This window comes from Accipiter gentilis, chromosome 11 (genome assembly GCF_929443795.1).
Source record: "Accipiter gentilis chromosome 11, bAccGen1.1, whole genome shotgun sequence".
Lineage (NCBI taxonomy): Eukaryota > Metazoa > Chordata > Aves > Accipitriformes > Accipitridae > Astur > Astur gentilis.
In genome coordinates, this window is record NC_064890.1 from 2,427,960 (window position 1) to 2,446,251 (window position 18,292).

An 18,292-nucleotide genomic window follows, 5' to 3' on the forward strand; every position below is an offset into this window, starting at 1 on the left:
AAAGGAACCTCAGAGACACACGTCTGTATCTTCAAAAATACCATGATTATATATAAATCTTTTATCTTTAATCCTCCCCCTTTTTCTTCTTTCCTGATAATCTAGTTAGGGTTTGGTGGGTTTTGTTGCCTCTCAGGACAAAACATTTCCAGAGTTTTTAAGACAAATAAGCAACAATATTACAGTAAATAAGGCAAGGGAGTCTTCTTTCTCACTTCAAACAACATGGAAGCTCTGGAAATGAAAATATAATCTACATAGTTTAAGATTAAATAAGATTCTTCAGAAAAGTCCTCACTGCTGTAGCACTGAGATGCCACAATATGTGTAGAAGCTTTTTTCTTGTCCACTGGGAAATCAGTATTTATTAATTCTTTCAGGAAACAAAATTACTTGAAATGATGAACTGATGAATTTTACACTATCCTTCATTAACATTTTCAGACATTTTTGCCTTCCCTTCAGCTACTTTTATTTGCAGCCTTCTGAGCCACACAAAAGGTCATGAATTTTGGCTCTGTGTTACTCACAAAACTCATTAACCCTTCTGTTGTAACGTGTCTAACCAAGACAGCCATAAACCACAGAGGCTCTTGGCATTAAAGAGTTCACATAAACGAGCTTCCTCTTAGTCCATGCTGTGCAACATCTTACTACTGTAATGTTTGTTTCTTATTTCTTTTTCTCCAGTGTTTCAGAGATCATATTCTGCTTTCATCCCAGCTGGTAACCTGCTCTGTCTGGAATAAATTCAAGGGTTACAGCTGAGCTCTCACAATATGTTAAGCTAATCGTAGTGATGCTGCCTCTGACAAGAATACTCCTCCTTTCTTCCTCCACAGGCAGCCATGAAGCTCTTCTCCCGCACCCTTCCCTCCTTGAGCCAATTCTATAGCTGCATGATGAGTTTGATCAAGGAATTGATCTGTCTGCAAGTTGTTGTTTTTTTTCTTCCCTAGGTTAGTTTTTGGATGGAACCATTCCCTGATCCAGATTACACATGACTGCACTATCAGAGGAATGAGAGCAAGGGGGAAACTAGAAATACATAGGCAGGAAAGGCAAGATGGGCATGACCACTTTTTGCAGCAACATGCACTTGGATTAGCTGGAAGTGATCATGAGGCTCCAGCCTTAGTCATTCAAGGGCTAAAAGGCTTCTGTTAAACACACTACCAATCATTTGGGCTTACGCCACAGTAGGTAGACCCAAAAGCACTTGGAGTGAATTTATAAGTTGCCTCCACTCATCTTACTATCCTGGTTTTCATATAACTTTTCACACTTCTGGCTATCCTGGGGAAAAGAGTAAAGTAAGGTCTCAGTGTCATGCCATTTTCTTGTTGCTCGACAGTTTGATAGGCACAAAGCTCTCAGCCAGGGACACATATCTCACTTGTGTTTCATCTGGAATGAATGGGAGATCCTCAGCCCAAAAGCAACTTCAGAAGAGTCAGGCAACTCACTTTCTGCGTATTATTGCCTCAGGGCACACAGTGACGTAAAGTACCTGGAAAGATCTCCATTAAAGATTCAGATCCCAGGGAAGAATCAGCCCAGGAGACCCATTACAGAGAAGCATGCTGCAGTTTCAGAGACAAGCAGTCTCACAGGTTGCATCATTCACAGATTTCAATTCTTCTAACAAATAAGTAGGCATACTCTACTGATAAAAACAGTAGTAGCATGTGCCCAGACAGTACCTGCTCCTGCTCTGCTATTCAAGTCCTGAATGCTATCAAAAACTGCAGGTGGCTCCAAACCGAGGTATGCCTTTACAAGGAAACTCAGCTCTGTGAATGCCTCATCCAATTCATCTGCAGAAAGGGATATGCATTTCATGGTGATAGAAAGGATACATAATGAAAAAAACAAGCTTTCATCAGTACGAAGTTACAAATCACAGAAGTCTGACACAGAAATGCATTCTTAACTCATCCAGCTCATCTCTTTGGGAGAAAAATCTTCATCTTCATAAACAGCACATTCAAGAATATAATCTGAAATTCATCTCAGTTTCTGCACTCACCTAAATATTCTCCTTCTGCAATTTGGTTTTACTGTTTTACTTTTTTAATGCTGTATTTAAATTGTAAGCTCCATATGCCCTTGACAGTGGGTACAAATACAATATTTCATACCACGATGATACATTTCACCATCACTGTGGTGAACCACAATGATCACCTCCACAAAAAGGCAGACACAGAATGAACTAGAAAAGGGTTCTTCTCTACCTCCTGCTATCCTCAATTCCTAAATATGAAGATGCAAACATTTGTTTTAATGAAACATCTACCACCACCACATTTCTTGTTTCGGGCTGGAGGACTTGAGCAAGTTACTAAGCAGAAGAGTCCTACAAGGAAAAGCTTTGCAGCAGTCTGTTCTTTACAGTGAGACGATGCCAGACTCCACATCAGCTGTCATTTCAACACTTGATAAAAGCCTACTCTGCCCAGAGATAATTAGGTCTGTTAGATCAAAAGCACCTCTGAACTCTGCCCAGAAACCAACAGAAAATTAGCACAGATCAGTTTAATATTCTCACAGGAGACAATACTTAGCAAGTGTGCTGCTGAGTTCAATAGTTGGTTCGCTTTCTAGATGGGCTTAAAGCACAACTTGGGCATAGCAGAGTAATTCAGACCTGACAGATCTCCAGAGCTTTTGGATTCCTGGGACAAGAATTAACTCAGAAAATTGATTAAGGGATAGTTTAAACTGTTATGCTGAATATCAAACCATTTGTCATCCTTAGTTTAATATCTGCTGATGGCTTTGTTTGCATAGCAGTTTCAGTCCATCTATTGGTGTGACATTAGAAGTCAGATTTATAGTATGAAAGAGATTAACTTACCTGTGTTGACAACTGCATCAAAGTATCCTGGAAAACCCTGACTTATTCTGATGTACATGTCCACTCTGGAGACTGCCTCTTCAATCTCAGGCCTGCTGAATAATCCTTTCCTCCGCAGATGTCCCTCATATTTTTCTTTGTTCATCGGCACTAATAGGATATATCTGGGTTTAAAGTAGGTATTTTTCAAGCTACGCACACCCTTTAAAATTAAGCAGAGAAACACAATGTTTTGTTCCTGAAACAGAGTGCCTATTGAACTTGTAGCTGAGTTTAGGACAACTCTGTATTTATCACAAATTATTGTGAAAGCAGTACTGGAAACCTGTATCCAATCTACAAGTTTCAAGATTTAGCATCCAGCTTTACAAAACAGACAAGTACAAGGTGAAGCGCCCTAAAGCTACATGTGGAAAGCATTATAATAGTACAACTTTATTCTAAACACACTTTTGAAAGAATCCTTTTAGTCAAATTCCACAGTGATTTAAAGCCTCATACTTCTCATGCCCACCAGTTAACAACTGTTCCTTCTTTTCCATCCTTTCTATTACATCAGAAGCTAGTTATTCTAAATGTGCATATCACTGACTCGCACTATTGTACTGACACACAGCACAACTTATCTGCATCACCACCTTGGCCCTTAGCTTTCCACTATGAACAAACTGACAATTTTCTCCTCAGCTGATATATTTTTCTAAGTGAAAGCGTGCAACTGCATTGAGATACAGGCATATTTATTTTGCTGGAGCGGCTTGCAATGTTACCCCCTCCCAAAATTGGGTATAGCCACAACCCCTCAGCAGAGATACCATGTGCGCATTCTTCATCTGTTACACTGTAGTCAGCCATCTTAACTTGAACTATTTTTGTCAGCAATAAACTATCTTGAATAGGACTTTTAGTATACCAAACTAGGAAATATTTACAGGTGTCTTGCATCAACTCTGCTGAAAGGACGAGGGCTCCAGTTGGCACTAATTGACACCTCAGGACTGTAAACACCTATAATCATTTCAGCTAGATCTGAAAAAGGAGACCTGTCTACATGCTAGGACTTAAAGACACGGTCTTATTAAATGATGTAGGTAATGGTACCAATCCTGAATTTCCGATAGCTCTCTCTTTTGCACCGGCTCATACTTTGAAGAATCTTTTCTCTCTCACTCTATCTACATATAAAGCAGAATATTGTAACCATGCAGCCCTGCAATATGGTATTGCTATTGCCATAAGATTTGTACCGAGTTTTCAAGAGTTGAGTACTGCGGCTTGTCCTGCTCGCTCTGAACTTTTCTTGACTTGGCTGTAACTTTGTTTTACTTGGTTCAGCTGTGACAGCAATTTTTCTTGTTGACCAGCTGTCTATATCTAATTGTTTTACTTTTGTTTATCTTTGTGTGGTACAACCGTAGTTTTATATGGATAGCAGTAACAAGCAGTTGCTCCAGGTAGAATAAGATGTTTATGACTCAACATAGTAACACAGTGTAGATAAATACAGGCCTGGCATGATAGCAAAGACCTTGACAAGTGGAAACACAGGACACAATGTAGAGGACTACAGGCATGGGATGAACAGAGATAGGGCAGTCTTGACACTAGACACCTCACAACTATGAACATCTCAATAATGGTCAGTTACAAACCAAAGACCTGGAGCTGGATAAAGCTGGTTTTAGGGGCAACAATCAGAAATAATATCTAACATACATAAAGGGCACTATATATAATGAATTCTTGTGTCAGAAATAGTGTGGCCAGCAGGAGCAGGGCAGGGATCGTCCCCCTGTACTGGGCACTGGTGAGGCCGCACCTCGCGTCCTGTGTTCAGTTTTGGGCCCCTCACGACAAGAAAGACCTTCAGGTGCTGGAGTGTGTCCAGAGAAGGGCAATGACACCGGTGGAGGGTCTGGAGCACAAGTCTTCTGAGGAGCGGCTGAGGAACTGGGGTTGTTTAGCCTGGAGAAAAGGAGGCTGAGGGGAGACCTGATTGCTCTCTGCAACTACCTGACAGGAGGGTGTAGTGAGGTGGGGGTCGGTCTCTGCTGCCACCTAACAAGTGCTAAGACGAGAGGAAACGGCCTCAAGTTGCACCAGGGGAGGTTTAGCTTGGATATTAAGAAAAATTTCTTCACCAAAAGGGTTGTTGAGCATTGGAACAGGCTGCCCAGGGAAGTGGTGGAGTCACCATCCCTGGAGGTATTTAAAAGACATGTAGATGTGGTGCTTAGGGACATGGTTTAGTGGTGGACTTGGCAGTGTTAAGTTTACAGTTGGATGCAATGATCTTAAAGGTCTTTTCCAACCTAAATGATTCTCTGATTCTATGAATTCATATGTAACCTGGAGCTGCAGACCAATGAAGAAAGAGAAAGGTGTAAACATGTGTTAGCAAACATATACAAATGACCCCAAGAGGATTCTGGGAGGACAAAGAAGAAACTATCAACATGACTATCCTCCCAGCAAAGGGTTCAGATGTTGACAACTTGCTGTAACGTCCCCCCTAACGACAACACCAAAGGGAAACCACTGAACTTAGAACACAAAGGAGCACTGAAAGGGTGAGCATAACGCCAGCAAAACAGATAGAAACCAAGCAGCGTGTTTTAATTCTTCTACTACTACTATTATTAGTATTATTATTGGGAAGTTTTCAGTATATAAGTACTCTTAATGCATTATTCTTCTTCCTTTTTCTGTAATATTTAGACCTAGACTAATGATGATTCTTAAATTAGACAGTTAAAATTTCCATCATACAAACAATAAATTCTTGGCTTTACTTTATATATAAAAATGATCATTTTGGGTGTTTAATGATCATTGTGACACACACCCCCAAGCAGGCCAACAACCATTGTTGTGTGTGGTGATGAACAAATTATCCAAAGTTAAGTGAGACCATGCACATTCTTGCACTGTACTAAACGTAGGGAAGCTCACTTAATTTTCATTGAGGCATAATACACCTTCTTCACTAAAGTGGGTAGTAACAGAGAGGGACTAATATGTCAAATCTGAGCACTGCTCATTAATTCATCAGAACTGACCGTAACATCCTTAAAGCTGGGGTTCTCAGAATAATTCTAAAATATAGACAAATACAAGCAAAATCATGCAAAACCCAGTAATAGGCTGAACACTTACTAGATTATTTTTTTTCCTGATTGCAGCATTCTAAGTATGGAACAGTACTTTGATCCTTTCTAAAAATTTCAGGGAGTGATTTTGGGGAAAATCCTATACATTTTTGTGAAAATTAAAGGGGAGAATTTAGGGCATAGAAATTTTTGTATCCAGCTATGTGACCAGCTATTTTCAGCTAGGCCTGTAATTATTCAGAGACTGGAAAACCAGCAGAAAGCAGACCCACACTCCAGCCTAGTAACATTTTCTTCATTTGAAGTTGCACCATGAATGAGTTCTATTCTGATCAAGAAATAATGTAACAAATGATTCATATGTCCTAGAACTGTGTAGGAATAGGAAGGCATCCCATTAATAGTCTGGGATGAGCGAGGAGGAGAAGAAAGGAAGAGATACAGAAAGCTTCTGGTATACCCAATAAATTTGTCGTACAGAGACAACAGGATGAGTAACTGTCTAATATGAAATAAACAGCATATAAGGAAGTGACCTTAAAATAAAGAATGGGAGAATACAGGAGATGACAGTTTGAAATCAGAGAGATATTTAGAAAATAAAAAAAAGGAGTAAAATTTCGGTTTCCTGAATTTGCATATGAGGTCAAGAAAGGTCGAAGGACTACCCTAGTTGAAGATGTCCATTCATTTAATATAGCTAAAGCACCTCCATGTTTTCAGTTAACAGCATGGGGTTATAGAAAAGACGTGACTAGTAGTATATCCTCCTTCCTTTGACTCCCCAGCCTGAATGACTGGATAAGCAGCAACAAGTGCAATAGAGAGTAGTCTTTGGTAGGAGACAAGGTGTACTTATATTTCTGGAAGCATAATGAGACACATAAGCCACTCCACCACTACATCTTCGGTTGGAACGTGCAGCTCCTTCAATTGCTCTGCAGCTATTGGTGGCTACACAAGCAAAGGGAAAGCACTGCAAACGCTCTTACTCCAACACATAACTGTGTGTCAGAATTGCAATAGCTTTACTAACTAGAAGTGTAGACTCAGCAAGATTTAACTTTTAAAATTTGTATGAGTTTCCTTTATCAGTGAAAGATACACTCTAGATTAAAGGGAATGAACAGCTCTAAATTTTTAGTTTCAGCCCACAGACCATAATTAAAATTTCTTTTAATAGTGCTAAATCACTTGTTATGAGCCTCGCAGAAGATAATGGACTTCGATAACTTCTATTCAGATACATAACTCACCATTATTGTTTCTCATCTGCTAGTAGAGTCCATAGTGATACAAGACTATGCATAATTACTACGTGATCTTGAAACTTCAGTGACAAAGCTGTTTCTTAGCTGTCTGTCCATGACAGTACCTTCAGTAATACCCAGTAAAAGTTATGGTCACTGCCTATGTCGCTCGCTTAACCTCCTTATGAATATACATGACATTCCATTAAGTTCTTTCTCCTAAATTATTTGATAACACATCTACTTTGTGAAGAATTGACAGCTTTAAAAGGCACCGCATTCCATCATATTTAATCTTCTACTATTTTTCTTCCCCTGTAAATTTAGTGTCTGTCTGGCAAGACAACAAACACACTCAGTGCCTATCGCAGCCAGTGGAGACTGAGGGTGATTCACAGTTCTGACAAGACTGAGGAAAAAGAGGAAATGGAACTACACAGAGATTAAGTTATTAATTTGCTGTTTAATATCAGTCAAGTAGCAGTCGCGTAAGAGCAGGACTGCAGCATTACATTGCTGACCATTTGAGCAAGGAGCTACTTATTTTTTAGTGTTGACATGCTGCTATTTTGTTATTTGTACATTTATAGGCAAGCCAGTAAATGTGTACATGGGCCAAAGGGGACTAAAACTCCTGCTGAACACTAAGGTTCCTAACTGAAAACTAGGGTTTTGATCATCAGCTTCACAGACAAAATAATAACTTTAAAATTAATTAAATTTAGTATCAGTTTTTGCTCAGGTCTCCCTAGTCACTCCCCTAACTCTGGATGCACAACTTAGGATCCTATGTTAGCACTGCAGCCTCCTACATTTCTTTTTTATTTCTATTATTTTTTTCCTTATCCATCATGGAGTGTAGTAGTGTCTGTCAACTTGTAGTAATCCCCCAGAGGTAGAGCTGAGCCTTACAAACACAGTGAAACCCAGCAACACTCCGTATCCCATTCAGGGTACTCTGTGGAGTGTCTCATTTTGGAAGCTCATATAGGTGGAGCTTATTTTATAGAAAGAATTTGGAAGGAAGTGTAGCATGCCTTTGCTTTTTTGTCACTCCAACCCCTAGCTAGTAAATATTGATCTAAAATAATGAGAAGTACATAATTAGAAAATTGTTTCAAAGGTTATTCTTTTGGGATTCCAAAAGACAGGTTTTGACACTTTGTTTGTGACCTAGTTTCCTAACGCAGCATGACTTCTGAGATTCTGCCATCTGTGCATGTGCACCTGACAAACCTCAGAGAGGGTAAAGTAATCCCTCAAAGAGATTGCATCTTTTAATAGTTCTGCCCAAAATATTGCCTCAGGCCTGCACGCATCCTTCATTGCTTCATCAGCAAAGGAGAAACATGGCATTCTTTTAGGGGTGATCAGTTGGTGTTCAGCTCTAGACTAGTTGCATATAAGCTGCAGATCAGTGGAAAGCACATGGCTGAAAAGCTGAAGACACTGTAATGGAAAGTACTGGTGATGTGGTGGGGAGATGAGGCTGCTGAAGACTGAAAAAATAGGCCAGGAAATTTTAAGAAGCCAGCAGAAGGATCTATCTGACTAAATGTGGGTGTCTATAAAGGGAGTGGTGTGGTTAACAGATAGACAATGGAGAGCTACTTATACAGGCAGTGGAGTTAAAAATGCCATTCATCTGACCAAACAACTGTCTCTCCAGTGACTGTAGTGCAGCCCACACAACTAGTTCAAATGTATCACCAGCAGCTGTAGGCTAGGCCGAAGACCATAGGGTGTCTTTTGCATCACTAAGTGGCTCTGTCTAGGCAGCTGAAACAAACCTTAGTCAAACTGCATGAATTCCTCCCCAGGACAGTTCTCACAGAATGACTCATTCAAAAAGGGTTAGGCAATAAGTAATCCTTACCTCTATCTCTAAGTGAACACAGGTTGCAAGACCCTCTCTGGCAATTGATTCTACAGTGTCTCTTCCAAGTCCGTAATAATAGCCACTGTATTTATAGGTTGCTATAAACTTGCCCTGAAATTCAAAACAGCAAGTATAATGACAAAGGAAATATTTTAAGGGAGACAACTTCCCTAAAGGAGCATAATCACTCTGGACTTCCTTGCTTTCTCTCCTTACAAAGTTTCTCCCTGCCTAAATCATCACTGATAATGAAGCCAATGGGAGCACAAAATTTGCAGTGAAGAGCACATAGCCAGTCCTGCAGGGTACAGGCTTGTACATTGTTCATGGATAATAAAACACCAATGTCTTGAAAACAAGCTGCTGACAGGTTACAGCTTTTATTGGTAATTCATTCACACTGTAAAGACAGCAAGATCTAAAGCAAGGGGCATCCTTCTTTTGACGTTACATCAAACCATATGGCCATGCCATATAAAATAGAAGATGCCAAAGAAAGAAGAAGACAGAAACAAATCTGCAAGGAGAATGTATAATGGGCCAAGAAATTTCAAAGTTAAAACCTGACAACTGAAACTTTGGTTCCCAGTAGTATATCTAGAGAGATGTAAGCAGATTATATACTTTTAAAATTAAACTACTTGATTACTGAGAGTTATCATTAAGGACTATACTAGTTGCTTAAGACTGTGTTGGCACCCCCATTTGTATATGTACAAATAATGAGCTCTGTTTTGGCTTTTCAAGCCAAAGTTTTATTGCAGGCAGCAAAAGGCATCAGAAACAGTAGCTAGAGGCACACTGCCTTCAGAGAGACACAATGCCTTTAGGGTGAATTTGCTAAACTTTAAAAGACCATATTCCCTGCAGGGTTGCTGGAAGATTTTGAAAAAAGAAAAGGGAAAAAAAAAAAAAAAAAAAAAGAATATGGCAGCTATTTCAAGAGTTTTCTTCTCCTGCACACACCCCAGATATTTGCATATGGTGATCAGAGGGCTGGAGCACCTCTCCTATGAAGACAGGCTGAGAGAGTTGGCGTTGTTCAGCCTGGAGAAGAGAAGGCTCCGGGGAGACCTTCTAGCAGTACCTGAAGGGGCCCTACAAGAAAGCTGGAGAGGGACTTTTTACAGGGGCACGTAGTGATAGGACAAGGGGTAATGGCTTTAAACTGAAAGAGGGTAGATTCAGACTAGATATAAGGAAGAAATTTTTGATGATGAGGGTGGTGAAACACTGGCCCAGGTTGCCCAGAGAGGTTGTGGCTGCCCCATCCCCGGCAGTGTTCAAGGCCAGGTTGGATGGGGCTTGGAGCAACCTGGTCTAGTGGAAGGTGTCCCTGCCCATGGCAGGGGGGTTGGAACTAGATCATCTTTAAGGTCCCTTCCAACCCAAACCACTCTGTGGTTCTATGATTCTGTGATATGAAAAAAAGTTTATTTCTACATTATACTACTGTTTAAAGATTCCTACTGACCATTATGCCCATTTAATCATTTCTATACATTCATACAGAAGATAGCATAAATATACAATGAATTTGTGGTTTCTATGAACTTAAGCCACGTAACTGTAGAGTGAATAAGCATGCACACACAGACACAAACTTAATTAAAAAAAATAAAAATAAATCAGACCTGGACAAAAATTTCAGTTCACTCTGCATGTAGGAAATAGGCCTACTAGGATACTAGTCAGGTACTTACTGTGTTCACCATTTTGTCAAATACTTCTTGAGAAACGAAATAGTAATCAAGTCTGTTTTCTTCACCAAAGTAAGCTGCCCTGGTAGTGTGACAGGGACTGGAAGATATATGGTATAATAAAGAAATAACCTGTTTTCAATCACAGAAGCAGCTATGGAATAGGAGGGGGGGGAAAGGGAGAATACTACAAATCATTTTATTTTTAAGAAGAGAAGAAATATGAGAAATATAAAGAGGTGCAAATCATACCACTAATGCCGCATATTTGAAAGATTAACCCATAAATACAAAAAAAAGTTTAAATGTAACATTACATTTTGGCTATAAATCCCCCCCAACCCAGGATAGCCTGAACTGAAGCTGTCACAGCACCCTGTAATAGAGAAATGATGAAACCATTTTTTTTCTAGTTATGTCAGCTTGTGGATGATATAAAGTAGAATCCTAAATATGGAAAAGGAGACTAGGAGTTAGGCTGAACTGTGAGGTTAAGAAAGAGATATAAAGACCAATCTTTAAACAGACCCCTAATAGAAAGGGGAGAAACAATCCCGAAACTAGGGAGATAAGTGGGATACTAGGCAGGAAAAGTAATGGCCTGCCACCACATAAGGACAATAGGATAAACCTCAGATACGTGAGCTTACTACCAGGATAAAACACTAAAAAAAACCCAAAAAACAAACAAAACCAAAGAACTCCAGCTAAGTCAATGCACATAGCAATTTTAGACTAAAGCATGCAGTGGCTCATGTTCTATCTTAGGAAGTTATATTTTGCTACTTGTTTCTGCTTTGGTTTTGTTTTTAGTTTTCACATTGTTGAATAACAGGAACAAAAGTGTAATGTGCAGCTTTGGCATTGATTCACACAGACAACATTTTAACTCTTTGCCTTCTGCTGCATTGTCCTGGAAAACATGGCAAAAATATACCACCTACTAGTATACCACCTACCAGGCCATTTCTGTTCATTTATTCAAGGTAGCCGAGTTATAAACCATTAAGAAATTTAGTCTATAATGCAGACCTTGACAGATCTTAACTATCACGGCTTTAGAGGGTGTCACATTTTTTATCAGCAAGCTGTGGCAAATGAGAACAGTGTGCTACACATGGACTCTGTAAAATTTCACTTCAAAGGCCTGATTTTTTTTTAAGGTATTATGAACGCATCCAGCTTTAAAGGTCATTCCTGAGCACTAGCCAGATGGTTTGAGGGTCCAATTTCACTTTATTTTTTGAAACACTTTTAAACATTACAACCCTTTTTAATTGCAAGGCCATGTTTACATTCAAACTGCCAGGGTATCTTGCATGAAATACATTTTTAATGAGTGGAATGTTTGAAATTTAAAAGTGTAAGCCATAAAATTGCTTAAATCTCCACTGAATAATTAAAATACAACTTTGCTTTATGGTTGCAATTTTCTGCTCTGTTAAGATTCTGTCTCTCTCTCTTTTTTTTCCCCCCTCATGCATACAACTTTTAGGAAATAAAATACACAGTATAAAAACAATGCTCTTAAAAAACCACACATAGTGCTTGGAAAATTTCAGTTGGCATTCAATTAGTTTGTAATTTCCAATCTAGTCTTTCAAAACATAGTAGTTGCTTTAAAGAAAGGCAAAAAGTCATTTTTCCAGTCACATAACCTTCACAGATCTTTTCTTAAAATGTCCTCTCTCAACTTGCCAGTTTAATGATCTAATCCAGCAAGTGGCTATAATCTGAGTACAGAGCAGACAGAAATACATATAAGCTCCTTCACCATGGTATATTATGCTAGAGAAGAAGGCTACTACTAAACATCACATCGACATGCAGAGCATGGTCCTGTGATGCTAAGAACTCTGAGGAATCATTCTCACATATGCATGTGCCTATGGTCCCTTTCTTACAACTCACCACTTGAGTACCTAAAAGTGCACAAACATATACCCAGGTCCTATTGTGGCAAACGCTATATACGTGAAACTACAGCCAAAGTCTGGTTAAAAATGAATGGATAAATGTGTGTAATAAAAAATCTGAGAAAATAAAGGATAGACAATATAGCAGAAATACAGACCAGTGATGAATAGTGTGTGCTATAGGACCTATGAACATTAGGTAATGTAAAGAATGGAATAGGTGGACAAAAGGAACAGCTTGAACCACCTAATTTTAGGCAACAGACAGTGGTGATCTAACTTAGCCAGACTTCCTATCTACTGTGCACTGAAAATAGGTAGGTACCTCAGGGAAGTGATTCACAAAGGCTCAGTCTCCCTTGGAAAGAGATAGTTTCTCTCCACTAAATACACAGGGAGCCCAGGGCAGTAGGGATCATAATTCAGGCCTTTCAGATAGGGAGAATTAGTCCTTCCAGCAGGTGGTGAAGTCTGAAAGGTGCCATTTGCTTTGATAACACTACTCACAGGATAATAAACTGGTCCAGCAATTGCACTTGCTTCCTTTCCTAGCTTCTGGATGCAGTCTGCACATGCATGCTAATGTGTTTATATGCAGGTATATTACAAAAATTAAGAGAAATGCATACATATCTCAACAGATGCTTAGGTTGAGGGGCATTAGTGAGCATAGATAGAACAGATCAATAAAAGGAGCACTAAATGACACATTTTTGTTTGTTTGTTTGCTGTTCACCTTTGAAAAGAACATGGTAATTTAAATAGCTTTTCTTTTAAGGAAGTATTTGATGACTTCAGGCAATCAAGCCCTGGGAAGAGATAAAATGCATAGCAATGAACATTTATTGGTTTTCTTTAACTTTTAACTTCTTAAAAAAAAACCCAACAACAACAAAAAACAAAACCAGCAGCAATTCTAGCCTTGAACACGTGGAGTTCTTTTAAACTTATGGAGCAAACTTACCCATATCTGAAGAAATTGTTGAACTGTCTGCAGATCTTATGAGTAAGCTCTCTCTTACCACAGGCTAGGGGGCCAACTAATACCAGCATGGGGTAGGGAGCATCAAGGCTAGGTAAAGTGCTACAAGAAAGGAAAACAAGGAGCCATTATATTACCTACAAATGAAGTTTTCAGCAACTTTGTAAAAAAGCTTCTGCAGAGACTTTATCATCATATCAACTAATCTCATCTGTCTATCACACTAGTCACATTGTTCACAGTGTAGAGAAAAACCAGGAGAAGCATGTGCTCAGTTTGATATGCTCTAAACATAAAAATAGCACAAAATACTGCATTAAAGACCCCTGGGTCTCTTTTGCAAAAGGAATAATGTTATGTCTACTATAATCTTTTCTGATTTATAGCCTTTTCTAAAGCTTCCTCTGCAGTTACGGTGTTGCTGGGATTTGTTTAAGAGTTTTCCAAGTCTATTGCAGAGATGGTAATATTTTAATGGTCAGGATAATAAGCCTAGCATGAACCTGGACTCAGTTCTACAAACCTTTGTGCACTCCTGCATATAATCTTGCTGACTTCCATGGCCTTGCCAGATAAAGGTGGCAATTTGTAAAGAACTCTTCAATTCAACACAATGAAAAACACTAAGATCCTTAAACTCCACTGAACACAAATAACACTACAATAAAAGAACCCAAAGTGCTGCAAAAATGCAAAGTCCTCCATTTTCTCCATGCTGAGCAGATGGTTAGATCCTCAAATTTCTACTTCCAGCGGTAAATACTAGAATGAATAGCATTTCTGCACTTGAGTGTCCAGCAAGTTATTTAGACAGCTAAAAATGGAATGCAACTTTGGACTCTCATTTTTAAATCTCAGCTAGATCTTAAGACCATGCCACTTGATAATATGTCAGAAATAGTTGAAATGATTTCAAACCCACTTACTTTTAACTAATAAATAGCTTTACCTAAATTTAAATTTTAAAGTGGAAGAAAACTACTGAAGTGTGTTTAGCTTTCATTTAATGTGATTGAAAACAGGTGAAAACAAATACCAGAAAACAGAGTATACTTCTTTTACCTTTTCTCTTACAAATAACTAACTCTGTAAAAAGTAATGATAACCATCCAACACAAGCACGGTGGAAAAAGATTGCAAAGTAATGGCTTTACTCCTATTTTAGGTTCACCAAACCAGCTGTATTATCTACCAGACTATATGTATATAATGGCACTTGATGCTTCAGAAGCACTAAGGTAATAATGCAATGCAGTCTCCTAATTCTCCTGTGGAGTGCTATCCTCACAGAAGAAATAACAGATACACCTAATAAATTAAGAGACTGGCTTGAGTCTGTACATATGTGCTGCTACTAAATGGTGAAATGAACCCAAATCCTGGTTCACTGTTCCATCCACTAGACTATTTTAAAGCAAGACAATAGCAGAACCCTTGGGATATTTAAGGATTTTTTACTTACTGTGCAGCTTGGTGACATTTACAAAACATTAGACAACATTAGCACAATAAGCTTATTAGCACAATACATTAAAAATACTGAAGGTAAAAATACATTTTAAAAATCCTTATCTGAATCTGTTAGGTTGTGACATTCTGTTCAATTGAAGAAATATGTTCCTCCTCTCCTGATTATTTGAGCTGTTCAGACTGTCTTTCCCTTTTCTGACATTTGTGGTAAGGAAAAAGACCAGTTTAAGACAACATGATCCCAGGAGGTATTAGTGACAGTTGTGGATACTACAAGTGCATTGTTCTAAATGAACCATTTCAAAGCCGGGAATTCCAGGAAACATGCTTAGTGACTAGAGATTCAAAAATTATCAAGACATATCAGATAGAATAATAATTCGTGCTCAAGGCCATGCCCTTCGTGAATAATGATGTCAAGGCAGGTCTGTGAAGACAGAACCCTGAGCTTCAACATAATTTTAATATATTCCTTCTCCATGCACAGAACTTGTTATATGCTTGCAAATTGCAGAATTCCACTGTAATCTTTTCTTTTACAAGGACGTGTTATATCCAGTAATGATACTTGACATGATTATACTTGGAATTCAAATTCTCTTAAATAAATTTCCATTGTTCAAATTCCTCACATCCTCAAATTCCTTGGATTTATTATTTCACCAGAAGAACATGGAGAACATTTCCATAATACTATCTTTCATTACATCACCACTCACTGGTTCTCAAAAGATAAACTAAAAGTTTTGTTTTTCCTACCACGTGTAAGCAGTATCTTGTAAAGAGTTCTTGGCTCATTTAATGTGCATCTTTCAACTTGCTTTGTCTTTGGCGAGTAAAGTAATACACTGCTGTGCAAGATTAATAGATTTCAAGGCCAGAAGGGACTACTGTGCTCACCAAGTCAGACTCCCCTCATCGCATTGGCTACAGGATTTCCCCAAGTTAGTTGTTTCAAGCCTGATACCTGGGGTTCCGTTAGAGCATGTTTTAATTAAAAATGTTCAAGTTTTGGAGAATTCTTGGTTCTCTTGGTAAATTGTTCCAATGGTTAATTACTTTCATTGTTAAAAATAATCATGCTCTATTTCTTCTCTGAATGAATTCATCCTCAATAGCCAGATACCAAGTCTCATCATGTACCTGCCCAATAGACTGAAGAGCCCGACAGACTAAAGAGCTCCCCATGTAGCAGTTATAACTATGATCAAGCTACCTTTTAAGATGTCACATTCATTTCTAGTAGGGGGGAAAAATACACATAATATTGTTCAGTGGTGTGTTACCATGTAATTAAAGATAGAATCGCAAGGCACACAGAGAGAGGAAACAGCATAAGAAACTTAATGCTAATGTTTTCTGACTGCAGAGTATGCAACGATATAACTTTTTGCTTTGTTTTCAGGTTTTATTTTTAATAGAGATATTACTAAAACAGAATTAATTATAATCTCATCTAAAAAGATAGAAGCAAATGAACTATACCAATCTGGCTCCAATAAGCATTTTATAGTGTAGAAGACTGTAACACATCATCATTAGGAAGATTTCATTAATGACTGCGTTGTGTGCTTTCCAGCTGAGCATGGGCAAACATTCAAAGCATCATTAACAATTTTGGTCAGTACCATAAATGCTGGTCTGCATGTTTATATGTTTGTGTATACAATACCTCTGACAGAAGACAGAATTGTTTCTTTCCAGCAATGAAAATACACATACATAATCCAATAAACAAGTATTTAAATAGAGCCTGTGTCTGCACTGGAAGAAATCCATGCCTTTAGGTAAAACTATTGTGCTTTTTTTTTTTTTTTTTTTTTTTTTAAGAAATCTCCAACCCTGCAAAACAGTAAATAAATCTTTGGGGTTTTTTTTTAATAGGCTGTTAAGAATTCTCAAAGCTATCATCACCACTGGGATGGTTCCTGTCTTTCATTGACAATTCCAGAAAACACAAGACTCACAATAAAGCTATTCTAAAAATATAATTTTCTGAGTTACTAAATCATGGATCTTAAATCAGATTACTCATTATGAATTAAGATGTCCAAAATGGTGCTAAAACAGGGTGTGGGGCACAAAAGTTGGTCTCAGTGCCCACTGTAGCAAATATAATAATAAACCATCTATATTTCATAGTATCTTCCATGAGAGTATGCCAAAGCATCTTCCAAGCATTCATCAAGCAAATATCATAACACCTCTGCAGAGCAGCAAAGTATGGCTATTTCCATTTTCTAGATGAGGAATGAGACTGAGAGAAGCCACCTGGCATAGCAATGGCAACACTGGAAAAAGAGCATTATTTGCCTCTCCCTTCTGTGCTTTACGTAGCAGTCAGCATCATCTCCTCCTAAAGGCAGAGGTAGCTGGACTTCCCTAAGTACAAACTTGAAAATTTCACCTTATGAATAGAAAATGTGTCCTAAAGCCACAAAATAAAGCCATTTTGCTCACAATGGGATGCCAACAGTTTGAAGAGAAGGAGTAAGCAGAATAGGAAGAAGATAAGTTTTACAGCTCTCTTCTCCCTCTAGAGATTTTTAAATTGCCTTTGGGTATTGGTAGAAATTTTGTGTCTTTCATTTACGGTGCAAATGGCCATCTGTTTCAACAGATTGTTTAAAAGAAATGGAGCTGTGGACAATCTGTCTTAGTCTTCAGAGGTGAATGACTAACTTCATTTCATAATCAATTTCAACCAAATAAGATTTGCCTAATTTCCAGACTGCTAACAGAATACTATAGAACTTCTCCTCTTTGCTAGATTAATTTAGAGATGGGAGAGGGACAGAAAAATGTCCCTCTAAATATGACAACGTATTCTGCTTTACTTGAGTGCCACCCTCAGGAGCAGATGTGAAGTGGAGGTAGGCTTACCTGTCAAAGATTCTCTGGGGCTGCAGCATGCTATACATAACATGAGTCATGTGATCTCTAGCAGCAACAACTTCTGGAGGAGGATCATATTTATTCACAGCAGCAACCTGTTTCCACAGTTTAGGGGCAAAATAAAGAAGAGCAGTGATGTAATTGTTTCCAGCTGCAATATGCTTCGCAGATCGCTATGAATAATGATGGCTTCATATTTATAAGGGTCAGTCTTTGTATTGGGCTTGTCT

At 38.5% G+C, this 18,292-nt stretch overlaps 1 protein-coding gene across 2 annotated transcripts in view; it reads right to left on the bottom strand.

Moving 5' to 3' along the window:
* Window positions 1-18,292, bottom strand: part of LRGUK (leucine rich repeats and guanylate kinase domain containing) — a 53,718-nt gene that overhangs the window by 17,844 nt on the left and 17,582 nt on the right. For both annotated transcript variants that reach the window (XM_049813762.1, XM_049813763.1), the window contains exons 10-15: window positions 18,051-18,157; window positions 13,680-13,799; window positions 10,803-10,899; window positions 9,097-9,210; window positions 2,861-3,062; window positions 1,704-1,817 (exon numbers count right to left, since the gene is read on the bottom strand). In XM_049813762.1, coding sequence (XP_049669719.1) covers window positions 1,704-1,817; window positions 2,861-3,062; window positions 9,097-9,210; window positions 10,803-10,899; window positions 13,680-13,799; window positions 18,051-18,157 — 754 coding nt within the window. The remainder of the gene's footprint in view (window positions 1-1,703; window positions 1,818-2,860; window positions 3,063-9,096; window positions 9,211-10,802; window positions 10,900-13,679; window positions 13,800-18,050; window positions 18,158-18,292) is intronic.